The sequence below is a fragment of the Lepisosteus platostomus genome, chromosome 4, assembly GCF_059453375.1.
Source record: "Lepisosteus platostomus isolate fLepPlt1 chromosome 4, fLepPlt1.hap1, whole genome shotgun sequence".
In the NCBI taxonomy this organism is placed as follows: domain Eukaryota; kingdom Metazoa; phylum Chordata; class Actinopteri; order Semionotiformes; family Lepisosteidae; genus Lepisosteus; species Lepisosteus platostomus.
This window is the reverse complement of record NC_142614.1, coordinates 38,922,849-38,943,132: the sequence shown is the minus strand read 5'-3', so window position 1 is coordinate 38,943,132 and position 20,284 is coordinate 38,922,849. Positions and strand designations below refer to the sequence as shown.

Here is a 20,284-nt window from a genome sequence, read left to right as displayed (position 1 = left end):
GTATATCAGAATAGCTTATGCAGCACACACATTCAAAATACATTAAAAGAAGTGTTTATGATTTTAATAACGTAACGCTGTAGACAATTAAGTAAAATAAAATCAACATTGCTACACAATTTATGCATAAGATAACTGAATTTTTTAGTACAATCCCTGTCTCTTACCATGATAGTGATTTCCCTCTTGCAGATGTTCAGGTCAGGTAGATTATTGACATACATTCTCTTCAAGGCACATCGCACTCCACCATGAGTCCGGGCCAGGAACACCACTGAGAATCCACCTGCAGCCACCAAAGCAGGCAGAATTTACTAGCTGTGCCTTTTAGTTTAAATGACGCTGTGGCGATGTAAATTACTATCTGAAAAGAACATTATTGGTTATTTCATACCAGCTCAGTCATTTCAAATTTTGCTAGAAAATTAAATTTATCATTTGAAAATCTATGCAGATGTTGGTTCCACTGACTAATGGGCTACATTTGCACAGAAAATGGTTTTACAGCACAGAGAGTTAGCAATGTTTAAAAAACACTCACCTTAAACTAGTTTTTACTGCTACTGAAAGTTTTGTTAAACCAAAAAGCAGTTTACAGCTGTATTGTTATTTTATTTTAGCATATTATAATGTAATAATAACTGGCAAACTGCTTTTAAACACGCTTAACACAATGTTAACACAGCTCAACAAGATACAGTTCATATCATTGACAAATTATTTAGGCATCAAGATAATTATCAATATATTAGATTAGTTTCATTTATGAATAAGCTAAGGTGGGGTAAAAACTGGCTGGAATATAGTGAGAAAAAGTTGACATATGGGACTGGGGAGCTTGTGTCTTATTGGTCTGGGCCTCAGGAAAATCAAAATCCTATTGTTTTTGGAAGCTACCTGAAAGCAATTTATTCTGCTTTCATGTACAGATGCAGCCATTCAAAATGCACGGTACAACCACATACTATGCAAAATTACCCACAGTTCACCACGGTGTAACGCGGTACGTGACTTGACTAGCCAAAATGACCAACAGAGGCATTCGTGGTGCATTGGTTGTTAGTGAATCAATTTAATCATTTAATCTCTTTACTGTGCATGTTTTAATCCACTTAGCATTGAATATTTATATGGAATTTTACAACTAACGGGAAATTTTAGTAGCTGAGCATAAAAAGAAGAGGAGCATAATGCGTCTGAAGGTCATAAATGAAATTAATTTAGTAACATAACCATACTATGTAAACTGTATATGGCTGGTATTGGTAGTTTAAATAGAAAATACACACCAATATTCCACTTTCTTCCTAAACATTTTAAGCATCAAAGTCTTTACATGCTCCTTCTGACCATATTACGTTTATATACTTTGTGAAAAGTTATAATGCTTTAACCTTTTCTGCGAATACGCTCGTTATTGGAATAAACAAAATACTTTTAGAATTTCATTAATAGGGAATATTACAGTTTACAGCTTACACAAAGACTCAAACTACAGTATCGAAAAATGAGTGTTATGAAGTTGTGGTGCTCTAGCAGTGCTGTCTTGAGGCTAGCCACTGCCCAGTGATATAACTTTAATATAAACAAGATCTAGTGTCAAGTATAGAATTATAACGATATTCATTTAAGGATCTAAGTACTGTATATGTATTTATATAGCTGGTAGTTTTACTGTATTCCACTTTTTTTGTAAATATGTTTTATTAACACCCGAATTATTAATAATATCTACAGTGTCGCATTAAGATTGGAATATAAGTGTAAAACGAGGCAATACACAACGTATCTCCTCTATAAATTTTCAATTCACAGACCGTCCAAGATAATTTATTATGAATAATATCTTTATTATCGCATAAAATTTTTAAAATTAGAACGCTTTTCACAGGTGAAAATCCACCTATTTTCTAACCGCTTTATCCAGGACAGGTAACAGTTGCACCCTGCCCCTTCTTCCCTCTGCCTGTCCTCTTTTTAACCGTTTTGTGCCCGAATCACAGCGGTTGAGAAAAGAGCCAGAAAAAAGTGAATCCTGTTTTTTTTAATGGTCTGTAGCTTAAATGGTCTGTAGGACAGGCTGTGCTCCCACTACCAGTAGGCTGGGCAATTAGACACAAGAAGAGTATTATTGGAGGTTGTGAGGGTCTGGCGGAATTTCTCTGTAAACTTAAGAGTTACACTTAAGAATATTCCACTCAGTGGGCGGTGCATTGTTAACTCAATCACCTGCTAATTTGTTTTACACAACAGGAAGAAAGAAGAATGTGATTGCACTGTATCTGTACAAAATGTGTGTTGCGTTAACAAAATTAAAGTGTTTAAAATGTTTAATTAAAAAGTAAAAAAAAACTTACAGCTTATACAAAGATTCTAAGATGATCACAAGGAAGTGTATTGCATGTGTAATAGTCTAACCCCATTACCCCCATTTTGATTTAATTTTAGTTTAATTAAATGCCTTTACTTGATTCACAATCTGACAATGCAATGTAAATCGTTAATCTTTCTCTTCCCTTAATTAACTTTAAGCATAGCTTTCTCACCATTTAGATTTATTTTTCATACCATCGTTAAACAAAGCAGGAGCATATTGTACTTCCTCATGGGAATGCATGTGGAAAGATTAGATTGTAATAGTTTTTTAATAAATTTTAGAAAAGTGTCATCTATACAAAAAATATGTATTTATTTTATAACCACTTGATAGTTATATTAATAGAGATAAGTATTCAAGTTGTATACTGTTTAGACTTTTAATCATTTTAAACTATTACAGTTTGAGGTGTATTTATATAGCTGGTAGTATTACTGTATTAAAAATATATATATATATTAATATGAATATAGTTGGCCCTTACCTGAATTAAAACAGGACATAAAGAAAGGGTTTCAGAAATTAAAAAAAGCTTTATTCCCGTGCCTACAGTCTGGGTAACTGGAGTGAAGGCCGTGAAAACATTTGTTAGTCTGTCTGTAGGGGGAAGGGGGACTGTCTTTCATTGGAAGGTTCGCCTATTCTACTCTGAGAATGTAGAGGGGGAGGAAAAGTGCCCACAGTCATTTTTTCACTGACAAAGCTATGTTGTGTTATCAAAAACTATAGTATTCTTAACAGCTGTTCAATCGGTTTAATTCAAAACACTTTATTCAGTGGGGCAATTTAACAGAGACCACAAGCCTTAAAATGTAATCGTATATATTGTAATTAGAATCAAGAATAACAAAGCAGTATTAAAAATACCACTGAAACAGTAATAATGTGTCTTGTCATTCTTAACAGTATTAAGCTAATAATAATTTCAAACTTCCTGTAACTTTTTCAGAGTCATTTTTTTCTTCGGTTGTCAACCACGGTAAGGTTAGCTTGAAGTTCAAAAACGATTTTGGCACGCCTGTAGCATTTTCGGGAGACCTCCTAGAGTTACGAGACCACTTGCTCTATGTTCAGGTAGATTGCCAAGCGAAAAGGATTTGGTAATCACTTAACTCACTTAACTTTGAACATTTTGTTATATTTAGAAATTCCAACAAATTCAATATAGTGTTGATAATATTTATTATTGTTTCTCGGATGTGTTCTGAACTGTGTAAACTTTGTACATAGTGCCCCTTTAAAAAAAAGTCCTGGGCAGGACGGGAGTAGTAGTGGTCAGGGCGGGGACTAGGAAAGCCGCTGACTAGTGCAGCTGACCCATTGCAAAACAGGCGTACCCATTGTAAAAATGTTTCCAAAATAACCACATGTAAGACTTTGATGCTTAAAATGTTTAGGAAGAAAGTGGAGTACTGATGTGTATTTTTTCTTTAAACTAGGAATACCAGCCACATACAGTTTGTAATGCAAGGAATTCTATATTTATGTCTTTATTTAGTGGTTACATTAGTGACAAAGGCTAAACTTTCAGCTTCAGTAACGCATACGCCATACGGCCGGCATGTTTGTAATGAAAATAGAGTGTCGATAATATTTATTGTCAGTAATAATATCAGTAGCAGTTTTTCAAAGAAATGTTTACTACATCATTAAAATATTTATGATAAAGGTGGTAGGTTGTGTACTTTTGTCCAACTGAGCAATCTTGCTTTTATTAAATATATCGACTTTTTAACATTTACTGATTAACATTATGTAATACAGCATTTAAAATTATTAAAAGTCTAAAAATACAACTTAAATTCTTAATTGGAAAAAGACTGTCCTTCAGATTTGAAACCATGCGTTTTCTGGCGACAGCTCAAATGCTGTACATGAGAGATTAAGCTTTATTAGCTCCACCTGGCAGTGATTCTGGATACTATTATCATAACTGCGGTATTATACGGTATAATGTATTGTAATGTGACACGCCCAACATGTTTTACCGCAGCGTACCCCACTTGTTTTGAATGGCTGCATCTGTATCTGGCATATTATCTGTCTACTCCCCACCTTGCAACCTTTGTCCATCTGACTCTGTTCTTCTAGCTGTCCTCAAGAACATCTACATTCTGTGGGTGACAGGACCTTCTCTAGCAGCACCCCAGAGCTCTGGATTTGTATCCCCAAGTGATATCAGAGTCACCCAACCTGAGTGCATTTAAATCTAACCTCAAAACCTTTCTTTTCAGAAGACTTATCCAAAACGTTGTGTTTTCTCTCTTCTCTTTTCAGCATGGAATAAAGCTATTACTTGTTCCTTTGCAGACTACACATGCTGACACAGCTACCCACCTTACTTATTTAGTGTCTGTCTCTGCTTCATTTTTTAAGTTTTGGTATCACTTCTAACTGCTTGTCTTTCTTATATGTATTAATTTTGTAATCTGTGGTCCTTAAAACTGTTTTTACACCTATTGTATTGCTTTGAGATGCTACTTTTAAAGGTGCAATGTAAAATAAAGTTTTTTATTGTTACAGAGAAACATGACCAGATTTTCCCTGGTTCAGAAAAAAAGATCTAAAGTATACTAGTTTGTATACTCTTCACACACCCTCTTTGCTAAATGACTTTGCATACTAATCTGATCAATCTAACAACCTATTTTCTGTACTTTCTCTATCCTGCTAGATTTATAATTATTCTGAAAATCTTATTATTGAAATGAGTCTTTTAAAAATACCTGTTTTCACTGTTAACATTTTGCAGCAACTCTGTGACAAAAGATACACTTAGCTCAACCTGAGAGTTTATTCCTGCTACCAACATTGAATAAAAAACTCTTTAGATTTCTACATTTCTTTGTTTATATTGTGGTTTCATTAGTGACAAAGGGTAAACTTTCTTGGAAAAATGTCTTTTATGTGTTGCAAAAAACTGACTTGCTTTAACAGAATATACTTACAAATCATTTTGCCTGGCAATCTACCTCAATGCCCAACTATCTGAGAAGCCCTCCATGAAACAATGTTTGCTAGTAATTCATATGAAGTTCTCTGGCAGAATTGCTGTGTTTTTATATGTGCTAATTTTCTGGATCTATCCCATCAAACCTTCATACTCTACCTGCCAGAAATGCACCTGATTATTCAAGCCCCTCATTATCTGCCAAATCTATTTCATGTTGGCATGTTCTTTGTAACACACACCTTTTTGTGATTTTTTTTTGTACATCTAAGCTTTTGCAAATATTCCTGCATCCCTTTTCTGCACTATATCTAGTCATAGCTTTTTTTCTGTATGCTTATTTCAAAGTAACACCTGATCCATTTCTAAAACTTTTTGCTCATGTTTATTTTTGTATTTTTACATTTATTTACACCTCTAGCACTTTAACATCCTAAATTTTCATTTGCCTTAATCTGTAAACTGAATTTTAGTTTTAGCCTTAAAAAGCTTAAGTTTTCTCTTTCTTTTGTTTCTTGTCCTACAACTGTTATTGTTACTAACCTATTTAACCCCCATAAACCCAACAAGCCTGCCTATTCCAATTAACAAACACAGCAGGACATAACCCCCCCACCCTTAATAACAAACATTTGTTAAAATGAAGTAGGTGGTTCACAAAATAAACTCTGCTATAACACTTAAGCTTACAGAAAAATTCAACAATGTAACATAACTGACCAGCAAATAAGACCACGGTTAAGTTAGGGCCTGTATTCAAAGTGCTCTCTTCTAGACTGGAGGGGAGCTGGTCACTCCATCCCTTTGTTAACACCAGTGTTTTAAAGTAATTTTTCATGTTACAATATTTTAATTTTAATATTTTAATATTTTATATTAATTGTGGGAGGTTACAGGAGTTGGAGCCTACACAATAAGAGGCAGAGGCTGAGTTCTGCTGAGCTTGTTGTTACAATATCTGGTGCCTTATAAATAAATTAAGACTTTTCTGATTGTGGATTGGTTTAATTTGGTATCTTATAAGAACTGAGTCCCGGTGACTGCAGAGGGAACAGCCAGCCTGCGACATCATCTTGATGCCTTTCAATAACATACTGGAAACACAAGAAATCTGGTCCGAAAAAAGGCAAAACATCTGGAAGAAAAAATGACTGAACAGCATAAAAATCATACAATTTGTATAAACTTCTGGTCTTTCGGTTCTCCAGTTATTGACACAAATTCTTCTAAAATAAATGTATCATATCCCTCATTGATGTCCTCTTCTACATTACATTCAAACACACAAAGCAATGTCTTAATTAAAGCCAACACTTTTGGAACTTTATTTTTTACCTTTTTAACATAAGGCAATCAGCAAATAAAGACATTGTAAGAAAACCGGTTCAGGGACGCCAAATATGTAATCATAGTGGCTCTCTGAAGGCACCAGTTCTGTAGGGTTTGGGCATTTACTGAGACAATTATTAATAGTAGCAGTAAATCACAAAGTTGATTCTTTTGATGGCTTTAGAATCCAACCATGCGACATAACTCAAACAACGCACACACACAGGTACTAATACACGAGGATACATTTATTAATACATAGAATATGCATGTAAACCTAACAGATCTTATCGAGAGGGTTATCAGAATACAAAAGATATATATTCAATCAGTTACAAAGAGTTACATATATCAAGAGGACATACGTTCAGTATATCATTCATTAAGACCGTTTCATAAATGAACTTGGTTATAACTTCTACATTAGATACTCGAAACAAGTACATAACTCTTAGGAATTAAATTGATATCAACTGGTTGGGATAACAATTGAATTCTTGAGCTGTAATGCATTGAAGTTGAATACTCATCCAATCTCTGGGGATTCAGATCTCCTGCGGGCACAAAGAAACAGTTGCAGGCTTGTTGCTGTCCAATCCGCGCTCTCTGGCTCCATGCCAGGCTGTGCTGTGCGGCTTGCGACGGTGCGCTGCTGATGCTCACTGTTGGCTTTAACTAGCAAAGTTTGTGCACAGGAGAAAAGATGACTGTGGGTCCCAGCAAGTCAGGAAGAGGACCGGTTCGTTCCTGATGAAGAGCTAGTTCTGAATAGTGATTCAGCTGTCCACAGTTCCGACCTGTTCACGAGGCCTGCTGCTGGTTACTCTCTGGCAACCTCCACTCTAGACTCTTAGAACAAAGGAAGGTTCTGGCACTCGGACACACTAGCCGTTCCGTGGTTGTCCGGGCTGAGTCTCAGGATGGTCAGGAGGCGCTCTGCGAGAATGTCCTGCCCTTGGGAGTCTTCTGCTCCTGGGCCGTCCTGCCCTGGAATTCTCCTTTGAATTCCCTTTAGAACAGTCCACAGAATCCTCTCCAGAATCCCTTCTGAATCTGAATCTTGTTGAATCTCTGTGTTGCCTGTTTTTACCTGGAGGAACTTCAGCTCATTGATTGGCTGAAAGTTCCATGGGCATCAGAGTCCCACGTGGGTTACTCGGCCCTACCAGTCCCTGATTGGTTGATCAAGGTGAGATATGAGTCACTTAGTCCTGACACTTATGCAGTCCAGATGTCCAACTGGCACTCCCTAGATAGATAGGCGACAATGGATGACCATTGATCGTGATAGCCAGGCTTAGCTAAGTGCATCCCCCTTTGGGAGCTGTCCTAGGACCTTAAATCACCCTGGGAATAGTCTCTCTGTGGCTGCACCACAGAGATGAACAGAGAAATGGGGCCTCATTTGGGAAGCTCAGAAACACTTAATTCTGCCTTATTAATAAGCCTCGCCGCTACAACATGTTATATCTATTTTTTCTTAGGGCACAAAGAAACAGGCTTTGAGTTTAGATCAGATGTCACAGTAGATGTCGGAACTGTTGAGTTGTTATTTCCTTGAGCGGAGGGTCAGACAAAAATAGTCAACTCATTCTTGTGTGAACACAAAAAACTCATCTGCTAGTACAGCTGCTTGTGAGAGCTAGGTAACTTTCAGTGCATTCAAATAAATTACAATATGGTCAGACAGACAATTTTTATATTCTTCAAGCAAAAATAGCTGTTTAAGTTTGTCAAAATCATTTACTTTGCAGTACAATGAACCCCTTTCACTAATGCTAACTCAACAAAGGTTTGATGTACAGATTTTTTTATAATTTCAAAACCTTTGATGGCATGCCTCAGGGACAAATCCGAGTATAATCAAAAGAAAACCCCAGCTAGGGACACTGTGATCTCACATGCAGGTGTGAAATACATGGTTAATAACTTTGGTTCTAAATATTTTAAATTTGTATCTTTTGTAACTGTTAATACAATGTATATATCATGTATATATATGAAGTATATATAATGACAATTCTACTCTTTATCCCCTAATATTGTGAGTCACATTGAAAAAAAATATGCATGTGTGTTGTGGATGTTAGTGGTTTTATAATAAATAAACTTGCTTTATTACTTCATCATCTCTCAATAGCATTTCCTGGAGCTCAGATTGTTACTACAATTCCCAACAAAATTCACTTCAATACAGTATGTATGAAATATATTTTTCTAAATCTAAATCTAAATTAAAACTCTTTCCTAATTACTAATTCCTAATTATGTGCTACTGAAATTAGCATTAAGACAAAATGCAAAGTATTTTAATGTGAACGTAAACCTGAAAAAAAGAACACTGCATCCACAGCAAGTCTTAATTATTAGAGATGCTCCAATCGATCGGCCACCAATCAAAATCGCCCAAATGACTCGATTGGTGGTCTCTAAATTGACCAATCTCAAAAACTGATTTTGCGATGATGAAATTTCCAACATTACCAGAACATAGCAACATGTCCTCACCGGTCCAGCAGTTTTAACACAGTTCTACAAAAGACACAAAAATTGCAGTTTGCAATATACAGATGCAGCCATTCAAAATGCGCGGGTGATACCACATTATTTTCCGGTACGCTGTACGTAGTCTACCGCGAGTTACCGGTAAATACCGCTAGCAAAATAATAGTATCCGGAATTTTCCGCAAGGTGGAGCTAATAAAGCTCAACCTCTCATGTTTGAGCTGTCGCCATCAAAGTCTTTAACGAAGATATTACTAATAGTATTAATAATGAATGACCTTGGACAGGCTGTAAGTGTAAACTCAAAGTATTGCCCTGTCCACATTCCTTTTTTCATTGACCGTCTTTGTAAAAGTAACACCACAGCATTTCGCAATCACAAATTTTTTCCAATCATGCAAAGTACAGTAATTTTTGAGAATCGATTCACCATGCCTTTCACATGCTCATAAAAGAGATTGATTTAAGAACATAAACATATTACCGTATGCAAACTGTACTGTATACAGTATGTATATGTATATTTACTGTCTTAACTGTGCCCGTTTAAGTATTGAATATTCATATGGAATTTTTTAGTAGCTGAGCATAAAAAGAATAGGAGCATACTGCAACGCGTGTGAAGGCCATAAACGATATTAATTTTGGAACATAAACATACAGTATTTGGCTGGTCTCGGTACTTTAAAGAAAACATACACGAAACATGGTTTCATTATGACCAGAATCAGTCTTGAGATATATTTAACTTGATTTACAGTATTTGAGAGATATGTCTTGACACCGATACTACGTAAATACTGCTCACGTATATGTTTCTAGGTTTATATTATGCATTTCATACGGTCAAATTACTTTTGAGCAACTGATAAGAAGCTCGAAACGGTATTCCCAGGGCGTTTTAGTTTCGTTTTGTGCGGGGACTCTGCTTTTAACAATGTCCCCGTGGATTGATTAGAGATATCAAGTACGTACAAGTCATTTTTTAAATGTTGTAGTTCGTCTTGTAAAAATGTTACGAGTACATCATCTGTCAACAATTACACAGGTTCTGTTTCCATATTGCGGATTCTGGTTATGTAATATTATTTTCTAATTTCGCGTTGTGAATATATGATTTGGGCAAACAGAGCCGCAAAGAAGTACATTATGGGTTGTTGTTCTTTTTTTGCAGTTTTATCTAGAACAAGCGATGCTTAAACCTTTGTCTGATTCTTGTGAAACTATCCACACGACAGTTACAGTACCTAGGAGTACGCTGGGCAAACGTTCTGAGGTCAAATTCTTCCAGCACAGGGGTACCTTTAAAGCGGAGACGACAGCACCGAAATTTTTTGGCGCGCCTTCTCTTTAAAGCCCTGGCCAAATATGAAGACAGTACGTACAGTAATAATTCAAACGGAATTAAAAACTACACATCCCAGTTACCATGGTGGTGCTTGTGATCATTGCGTTTAACCAACGAAACAGGGCGAAAAATCAGTCACATGACTTTGGGGCAGAGTTTCGAAAGCTTAACCTATCAGCAACAAAGCGAAATTTATACGATAGGCTACCTCAAACTGTCAGTTACACGACTGTGTATGTCGCTTAAGCCACTCCTATTTGGCATTTTAGTTATGGAGGCGAGAAGACGCCCCCCCCACCTCCCTGGGTGTCTGATTTGCCGCCATCTTTAACCGCTTCGTGTCCGAATGGTAGTAGCTACACGTACGAAATAAAGTTCATCCCAGCTACAAAACATATATATTTTTGTGGTAAGAGGGAAAAAAACATCAGTATTTACTGCTATTAATTAGTGTACGATTTATAGTTGAAATCTGAGCCTAAATATAAAGTTAAAATGTCGACAAAGCAATGTAGGAAATACAGAGAAAAGAAATCCTTTCTGACATCTAAAATCAGTTTCGATCAAGGTCTCTAAAACGAACAAGAAAAAGAGGATTTTTGGAGGGCAATTACGCTGTGTTTATATAGAATAACTGATTTATAATCTAATTTCTTGTTCGTTTAAAACAGTGAAATGTCAGCTGCAAAAGATCGCACCAGAAACAGCACTCTCTCTGCCTGTCTGCCTGTAGACCTTCAGGAAAGGATGAATGAAGTCATGTCAAGTACAATAATTCGGTGATCAATAATAACAGTTGTAGGACAAGAAACAAAAGATAGTGAAAACTTAAGCTTTTTAAGGCTAAAACTCAAATTCATTCTACAAATTAAGGCAAATGAAAATTCAGGACGTTAAAGTGCTAGAGGTGTAAAAAAATACAAAAATGCACATGAGCAAAAAGTTTTAGAAATGGAGCAAACAGAAAAAAAGCCATGCCTATAGTGCAGAAGAGGGATGCAGGAACACTTGCTTAGATATACAAAAAAATCACAAAAAGGTGTATGTTACAAAAGAATATGCAAACATGTTCATCATGTACATGAACATGTACATCAATTTCCCTTCGCGATCAATAAAGTCTTATCTATAAACATGAAACAGAGTGAGGAATCAGAAAATTAGCATGCATAAAAAACAGCAATTCTGTCAATGAGCCCTAAATGAATTAATAGCAACCATGGTTTCATGGAGGGCTTCTCAGATAGTTGGGCATTCAGGTAGATTGCCAGGTGAAAGGATTTGTAAACATACTTTGTTAAAGCAAGTCAGTTTTTTCCACAACACATAAAATACATTTTTCCAAGAAAGTTTAGCCTTTGTCACTAATGAAACCACTAAATAAAGACATAAATATAGAAATCATAAGATTTTTTTTATTCAATGTTGGTAGCAGGATGAACTGTGCTAAGTGTATATTTTGTCGCAGAGTTGCTGCAAGATGTTAACAGTGAAAAAAGGTACAGATGCAGCCATTCAAAGTGAGCGGTACAGACACGTACCGCAGGTAAGATGACACGCGATACCGCGGTGCGTGATTGGTTGACCGACAGGGGCACTCGTGGTCCGTTGGTCTGTCGTAGAAAGACTTACTGTAAACGTCTTTACTGTGCCCGTTGTAGATATTGAATTTTACCACTGAAGGGAAATCTTAGTAGCTGAGCATAAAAAGAATAGGAGCATACTGTAACGCGTGTGAAGGCCATAAACGATATTAATTTTGGAACGTAAACATACAGTATATGGCTGGTCTTGGTACTTTAAAGAAAAAAATACACACCAGTATTCCATTTCTCCCTAAACATTGTAAGCTTCGAAGTCTTACCGGATACCGGAGTCAACAAGCATACTTTTAGAATTTGATTAAAAGGGAATATAATATGGAATCGCGTATCTCAAGAAATTAATAACGGTATGATTATATCCGTGTACTGTGACAGGGCTGTGTAAGGCTGTTTCGCCTGCCTAATCATGCGAGCTCTCTTGTAGCCTACTGGTCTAGGTGCGTGACTACCAACTGGCAGGTTGTGTGTTCAAATCCAGCTGGTGCTGGACTTTTCAGTTTTATTTATTTATTTTTTAATCGCGTAACATAAACATATTACCGTATGCAAACTGTACTGTATACAGTATGTATATGTATATTTAATGTCTTAACTGTGCCCGTTTAATTGAATTAAAAAAAAATTATTTAACACGAACATTAAGCTGTTTACATCTTCCGCCTGAGAACAGTCACCCGTTGCTACCCAACGCAGAATGGTGATTGGCTGACACCATCTGACACCCCTCTGATTGGAGAAAAAAGACGTGCTGGTTTGCTATACCAGGAAGAGGATTTCTTTCTATTCAAAACGTGTATTTTAAAAGTTTAAGAAGTAAAAACCTTACAGCGTACACAGATTTCTAAACTGATCAGGATCGTTATCTTTGTCTTATGCATAATAATGTTCACCGCTCTGTCCAGCAAATTAATAATAAACTTTATTTTATATAGCTTTTTAAACGAATAAGTAATTAGATTGCTCATAAACCTAATCACTTGCTTTTTCTTTTTATTTAGGCTCAGATTTCAACTATAGATCGTATTATTAATAACCATAATAACAACCAACCAACAAAAACAACCATATAAACATAATACCAACCAAAAACATAGATAACAACCACAATACAAAATCAAATAATCAAACCATTTTACACTCGCAAAGTCCTCCAATTATCATAATCCCGCCCCTTATGCAAAACCAAACCTTCCTCCCATCCCAGTTTATCCTGTTTATCATAAACAAAATCCACCTCAATTTTCAACATAAAGCATTACACAAAATCAATACCTCAACACTCCATACTCAACAACGATAATTCACAAACAGCCAGAACATGTAACTACACATTCCCAAACATACCTACTTTCCATAGCCCCGCCCCTTATGCAAAACCAACATCCCTCCCCTGTTCTCTCTCTCCCCTGGGGGTTGTAATTGTTTTTATTTTCAAATAAATTTTAGCAAAGTCATGTATTTTAAAAATCTTAAGATTTTTCTATTTATGTCTTTATTTAGTGGTTTCATTAGTGACAAAGGCTAAACTTCCTTGGAAAAATGTCTTTTATGTAAACCATGTTTGCTATTAATTCATTCAGGGCTAAAATATGTTCATTGTCTTCTAATGAAAGAAGGGTTCCTTTCGCCGTAGTCGGGAGCCTAGCCTTTAACTAGTAAGTACTGTATTTACTGGGTTTTTGAGGGGGGGGGGGGTGTCTTTCGCTGGAAATCTCGCCTCCTACTTTGAAAATACCCGTGAAACCGGTTCAATTCGTCACAGCCAGCACTCCTGCAGAGAGTTGGGTTGTACTTGCAGTGTATACAGTACACGCGTTATGCTCTTCGTTAATGTCTGTGAAGTTTTATTTAATCTCTGAGCCATACTGATTCTTCTGGAAGCCAGTTTCCGCCAGGGAGTAAAAAAAAAAACACACTATGGTATTCTCTCCAATGCAGTGCAGTTAAAAACATACCTCTGATGCTGCTCCTAAATGAATATCGTTTATGACCATCAGAAGCTTTATGCTCCTTTTCTTTTTTCCAGTGGATTGAACAGGGAGAGGCATTTCATGATGTACTTTTCACTGATGAAACAACAGTGGCTCTGGAACAGTTTTCAACCATGTCGTTTTATAAAAAGGGGAGATATGTACACGTTACTGAAGCTAAAAGTTTAGCCTTTGTCACTAATGTAAACACTAAATAAAGACATATAGAAATCCCATTTTTAGGATCAGAGTCTTACATGTGGTTATTTCGAAAACGTTTGTATGTGCTCCTTCTTACCATGTTACTGTTTACCGTTACTGACCATATTAAGTTTAAGTGCCTGTGGGCACTTTTCCTGTCCGTGGGGGGTGGACCGTCTTTCATTAGAAGGTTAGTCTGTTCTACTCTGAGAATGTAGAGGGGGTGGGAAGTGCCCGCGGTCATTTAATTAGTATTAAAATCATAGTTATCTTTCTAGTTCACAGGTTTGCATGCATAATTTAATTTTGAAAGCCACTGAGACATCAGGTACTACTGTTGTATTTATGAAAAAGAAACAAAACAAAAAACATACTAACAACTGTGCCATCCTACTCCTTAGTTAATACATTTTATTATTCATAAACAGTTAACATTGTAAGCAAAATATTTTGAATTATATTTAACCGTATTTTTTCTTTAGTTTTGTATTTAACTTATTATATGATAGTCAGACTTAATGTATATTAATGTATATTTGAACAATGAAAATATATTTTTACAAGATTTTACATTAAGCACTTAAAATTAATATGGTTAATAATAGTAAACTGTAACATGCTGTAACAAGATCGGTTAACTGCGAAGAAAATCCTTTCAGAGAAAATGTTTCAGGTGTGAAGAACAAACCTGTTCCCACACACCCTGCCCCCACTACCATTAGAATATACACAAACATTTTAGCGTTTCATTCTGAGCAGAAGACCCTCACACCTGAAGAGTGCTGGCTGTGACGAATTAAACCGGTTTTACAGGTTTCAATCACAGATTGGGACTCAGTAAAGTAACACACAGCGCCACTGGATTTGATAATACTGTACCTAACCAAAATCCGCAATATGGAAACAGAACCTAATTGTTGATAGATGATGTACTCGTAACATTTTTTCAAGACGAACTACAACATTTAAAAAATGAATTGTATGTACTTGATATCTCTAATCAATCCACGGGTTCCAGCACAAAACGAAACTAAATCGCATACCGTTTAGCGCTTCTTATTAGCTGCTCAAAAGTAATTTGACCGTATGAAATGCATAATATAAACCTAGAAACATATACGTGAGCAGTACTTAAGCACTGTAGTATCGGTGTTAAGACATACCTCTCAAATACTGTAAATCAAGTTAAAAATATCTCAAGACCGATTCTGGTCGTAATGAAACCATGTTTCGTGTATGTTTTCTTTTTCATCTTGAAATAACTCATTTCTAAATACCTTTTTCACTGTTAACATCTTGTAGCAACTTTGCGACAAAATATACACTCTGACAGTTCATCCTGCTACCAACATTAAATAAAACAAATCTTAAGATTTCTATATTTATGTCTTTATTTAGTGGTTTCATTCGAAGCTTACAATGTTTAGGGAGAAATGGAATACTGGTGTGTATTTTTTTCTTTAAAGTACCGAGACCAGCCATATACTGTATGTTTATGTTAAGATTTCCCTTCAGTGGTAAAATTAGATATGAATATTCAATACTTAAACGGGCACAGTTAAGACATTAAATATACATATACATATTGTATACAGTACAGTTTGCATACGGTAATATGTTTATGTTACGCGATTAAAAAATAAATAAATAAAACTGAAAATGTCCAGCACCAGCTGGATTCGAACACACAACCTGCCAGTTGGTAGTCACGCACCTAGACCAGTAGGCTACAAGACAGCTCGCATAAGCAGGCAGGCGAAACAGCCCTGCCGCAGTACACGGATATAATCATACCGTTATTAAATTCTTGAGATACGCGATTCCATATTATATTCCCTTTTAATCAAATTCTAAAAGTATGCTTGTTGACTCCAGTATCACGTTAGTTAAAGACTTCGAAGCTTACAATGTTTAGGGAGAAATGGAATACTGGTGTGTATTTTTTTCTTTTCATGATAGGTGTCGCATTTTAAATCATTTTCGTAGTTAGAAATTATGAAACGCCCTGTTAAAAGCAAGGAAGTTTTTATGCCCGTTGAAGTAAAACAAAATGCCTGACAAAGTATGGCTTGGACAGATTCCAAGTGCTTGTACAAATGTGCTAAAGAAATTATACTTTGAGTATACAGCTTGTCCAAAGTCATCCATTATTAATACTATTAGTAATATCTTCAGTAAAGGCTTTGATGCATAAATATTTCTGATAAAGGTAGGTTGTGTACTTTTGTCCAACTGAGCAATCTTGCTTTCATAAAATATACCAACATTTGAATGACTGATGATTAACATGCTGTAATACACAGTTCAAAATTAAAGGCTCGAATGCTGTACATGAGAGGTTAAGCTCCCCCTGGCGGTTTTACAAGGCGACGCCGGATAGCTAGTCACGTGACACACGTGATACCGCGTGATACCCCGGTGGGCGTGTCGCGGTATGCCGTGAAATACCTCACCCATTTTGAATGGCTGCATCTGTATTTAGAAATGAGTTATTTCAAGAAGAAAATTTTCAGAATAATTGCAAATCTAGCAGGATAGAGAAAGCACAGAAAACAGGCAGTTAGATTGATCAGATTAGTATGAAAAGTTATTTAGCAAAGGGAATGAGAAGAGTGACAAACTAGTATGCTTTAGATCTTTTTATCTGAACCAGGGAAAACTGATCATGTTTCTCTATAACAATAATAAAAAACTGATATCACTGGGAATACAAATTGAGAGCTCTGGGGTGCAGCTAGAGAAGACCCTGTCACCCACAGAATGTAGATGTTCTTGAGGACAGCTAGAAGACCAGAGTCAGACGGACAAAGGTGGGGAGTAGACAGATAATAAGCCATATACTGTAGGTACTGAATGAGGATGAGGATTTTGAAGTTGACTCGAAACCTGATAGATAACCAATGCAAGGACTTGAAAACAGGTGTAATGCATCCCTGATAGGATTCTCGCTGTCATATTCTGAACATATTGAAGATTGCTCAGTGTGGATTTAATTTCCCCAGTGAACAGGATGTGCATTTATTAATTCTAGAAAAAAAGCCTTTCTTGATTTCTCTAGTTCTTAGTATCTCTAGTTCCCTTTAAAATAAACTATTATTCCACAATGCAGAGTATTACATGGCCAGTATTTACACATGATATTTGTGATTTCAAGAAATTAACACAAGCAGCTTTTGGAGATTTAAGTGTTGGCTGAGTTATTGCAGGATAAAAGACTAGAGATGTTGGCAAGAAGAAGATAATTTTGGGATAGCTGAGGAATACACTGATAACAAGAACACTTCCTAATGGGGTTAGGCATACTTTTGATGAAGATGATGAAGTTAACAGACAGTATGTTTACATAGATACTGAAATGAGGATTGTATTTTAGATTTTGTGTAGTTGAACTGTGTGTTGGATGCACATGAATTGAAGGAATGGGCAAACATAGCTGATGCGGATCCACAGAGCCAGCATATTAAGATGTTTATAATTAGAGGCAATTTGTTTAAATAACTAGGTATGGATACTGATGTGCAAGAGAGGTGGAAAGGCTGTTTCCTTAAGCCAGCACTATAAAATATTTTATTCTCAGTGAGATGCTGCCATTTCATAGTGGGTTTCTAACACTGTGTATAGTTCCATCCACACAGTGCCTTTACTTCCATCCATTTCTAATCTCTTTATCCAGTACAGAGGATTTGGAGCCTATCCCAGTAAGCAACGGACACAAGGCAGAATACACCCTGGACATAGCGCCAGTCCATCACAGGACAGACACAAACACACACACACCAGGGCCAGTTTTCCCATAAACCAATTAACTTACCAGTATGTTTTGGAGTGCAAGAGGGAGTCATATCACACATATGGAGAAAAACCATGTAACCCAGAGAGAACATGCAAACCCCACACACACAGGATGGCAGGAATTGAACCTAGGACCCCAGTGCTCCAAGATAGCAATGCTAACCACTTTGCCACCATTATAAATGGATGGATATCTTAGTTATCTTTCTAGTTCACAGGTTTGCATGCATAATTTAATTTTGAAAGCCACTGAGACATCAGGTACTACTGTTGTATTTATGGAAAAACAAAACAAAACAAAAAGCATACTAACAACTGTGCCATCCTACTCTTTAGTTAATACAATTTATTATTTATAAACAGTTAACATTGTTAGCAAAATATTTTGAATTATATTTTACCCTATTTTTTCTTTAGTTTTGTATTTAACTTATTATATGATAGTCAGATTTAATGTATATTTGAACAATGAAAATATATTTTTACAAGATGCGGGGGAAAGTGCAACAACTTATTACAGTGCTAAATTTAATATTATTGCTTATAGTTATACTTTCTTAATTAGATGTATTTAAAACAGTGAACTAAGCGTAACATACCATTCAGAAATACAATCGAGAACAGTTTTGTGGTGTTTGTATGGATGAAACGTTTCTAAAATGTATAAATGTGATTGAATCCCATGGAACTATGACTTTATTTTTTAACAAACATTTCTTTGAAAAAATGAAACGTTTCCCTTGGTCAGAGATTAAATAAAACCTCACTCGCACCAAACAAATTTATATTTCTTAATATCACAACATGATCGGATTTAAGTCTTTTTAATAACAATGAATAGTCACCTATGTGTTACAAAATAAACATTTATATTGATTTGAATCGCGTTTTGATTTAAATCGTAAACGCGTGTTTAAATATGTTTAAAAGCGATATACTGTATAAAAGCGCTGATTCTTATGGAGTGTGTTCAGCGGGGGATTCAAAAAAAATTTTTTTTAATCGCGTATCTAAGGAAAATTGCAGTATAACTTTGTTCATGCACAAACAGTGGCATGTTACATTATAATTTGGGTGTCTCCTCTTGCCAGAAAGCTCTAAATTGCATTTTGAGTGCGGTTTTTGACTTTTTCTAAATTGCAACCCATAAATAAAGCTGATAAAGCTTAGACTAACTGTATTCTAAACTGTATTACAACAGCACATTGGACAATGCAACGTAAATTGCAAAAATGCACTTGGAATCTGTCCAAGCCCTCCTACGAAAATTATTTAAACTGCGACACTGATCATTCATCTCTAAATAAACTTTATTTTATATAGCGTTTTAAGCGAATAGGTAATTAGATTGCTCATAAACCTAATCGCTTTTCCTACATAAACAAAGCGTGATTGCTCTCTGAAAATGCTTTTCCTTTATATTTAGGCTCAGATTTAAACTACAGATCGTATTATTATAAACTTTCTTGGAAAAATGTATTTTATGTAAACCATGTTTGCTATTAATTCATTTAGGCCTAAAATACGTTCATTGTCTTCCAATCGAGTCGAGTTGACATTGGAAGCTTTCCACCCGGACTGTTACACCAACGCATTAGCATGTTAAAGCGATTTCATTGAGGAGCCCAGCTACCAGTTAACACTGTACTTCCTACTTTGAAAATACCTGTGAAACCGGTTTAATTCGTCACAGCCAGCACTCCGGCAGAGAGGGGGTTGTACTCGTAAAGTAGAAGCAGGCGAGATTTCCAGCGAAAGACACCTCCCCCCCCCCCTCAAAAACCCAGTAAGCAGTAATGCTTTATGTTGAAAATTGAGGTGGATTTTGTTTATGATAAAGAGGATAAACTGGGATGGGAGGAGGGTTTGTTTTTGCATAAGGGGCGGGATTATGATAATTGGAGGAATTTGCGAGAGTATAATGGTTTGATATATTTGATTTTGTATTGTGGTCGTTATCTATGTTTTTGGTTGGTATTATGTTTATATGGTTGTTTTTGTTGGTTGGTTGTTATTATGGTTATTAATAATACAATCTATAGTTGAAATCTGAGCCTAAATAAAAAGAAAAAGCAAGTGATTAGGTTTATGAGCAATCTAATTACTTATTCATTTAAAACGCTATATAAAATAAAGTTTATTATTAATTTGCTGGACAGAGCGGTGAACATTATTATGCATAAGACAAAGATAACGATCCTGATCAGT

General features: G+C 35.9%; 1 protein-coding gene across 2 annotated transcripts in view; it reads right to left on the bottom strand.

Moving 5' to 3' along the window:
* bmp2k (BMP2 inducible kinase) overlaps nt 1-20,284 on the bottom strand; it is a 157,733-nt gene that overhangs the window by 107,152 nt on the left and 30,297 nt on the right. For both annotated transcript variants that reach the window (XM_088629473.1, XM_088629474.1), the window contains exon 2: nt 168-286. In XM_088629473.1, coding sequence (XP_088485599.1) covers nt 168-286 — 119 coding nt within the window. The remainder of the gene's footprint in view (nt 1-167; nt 287-20,284) is intronic.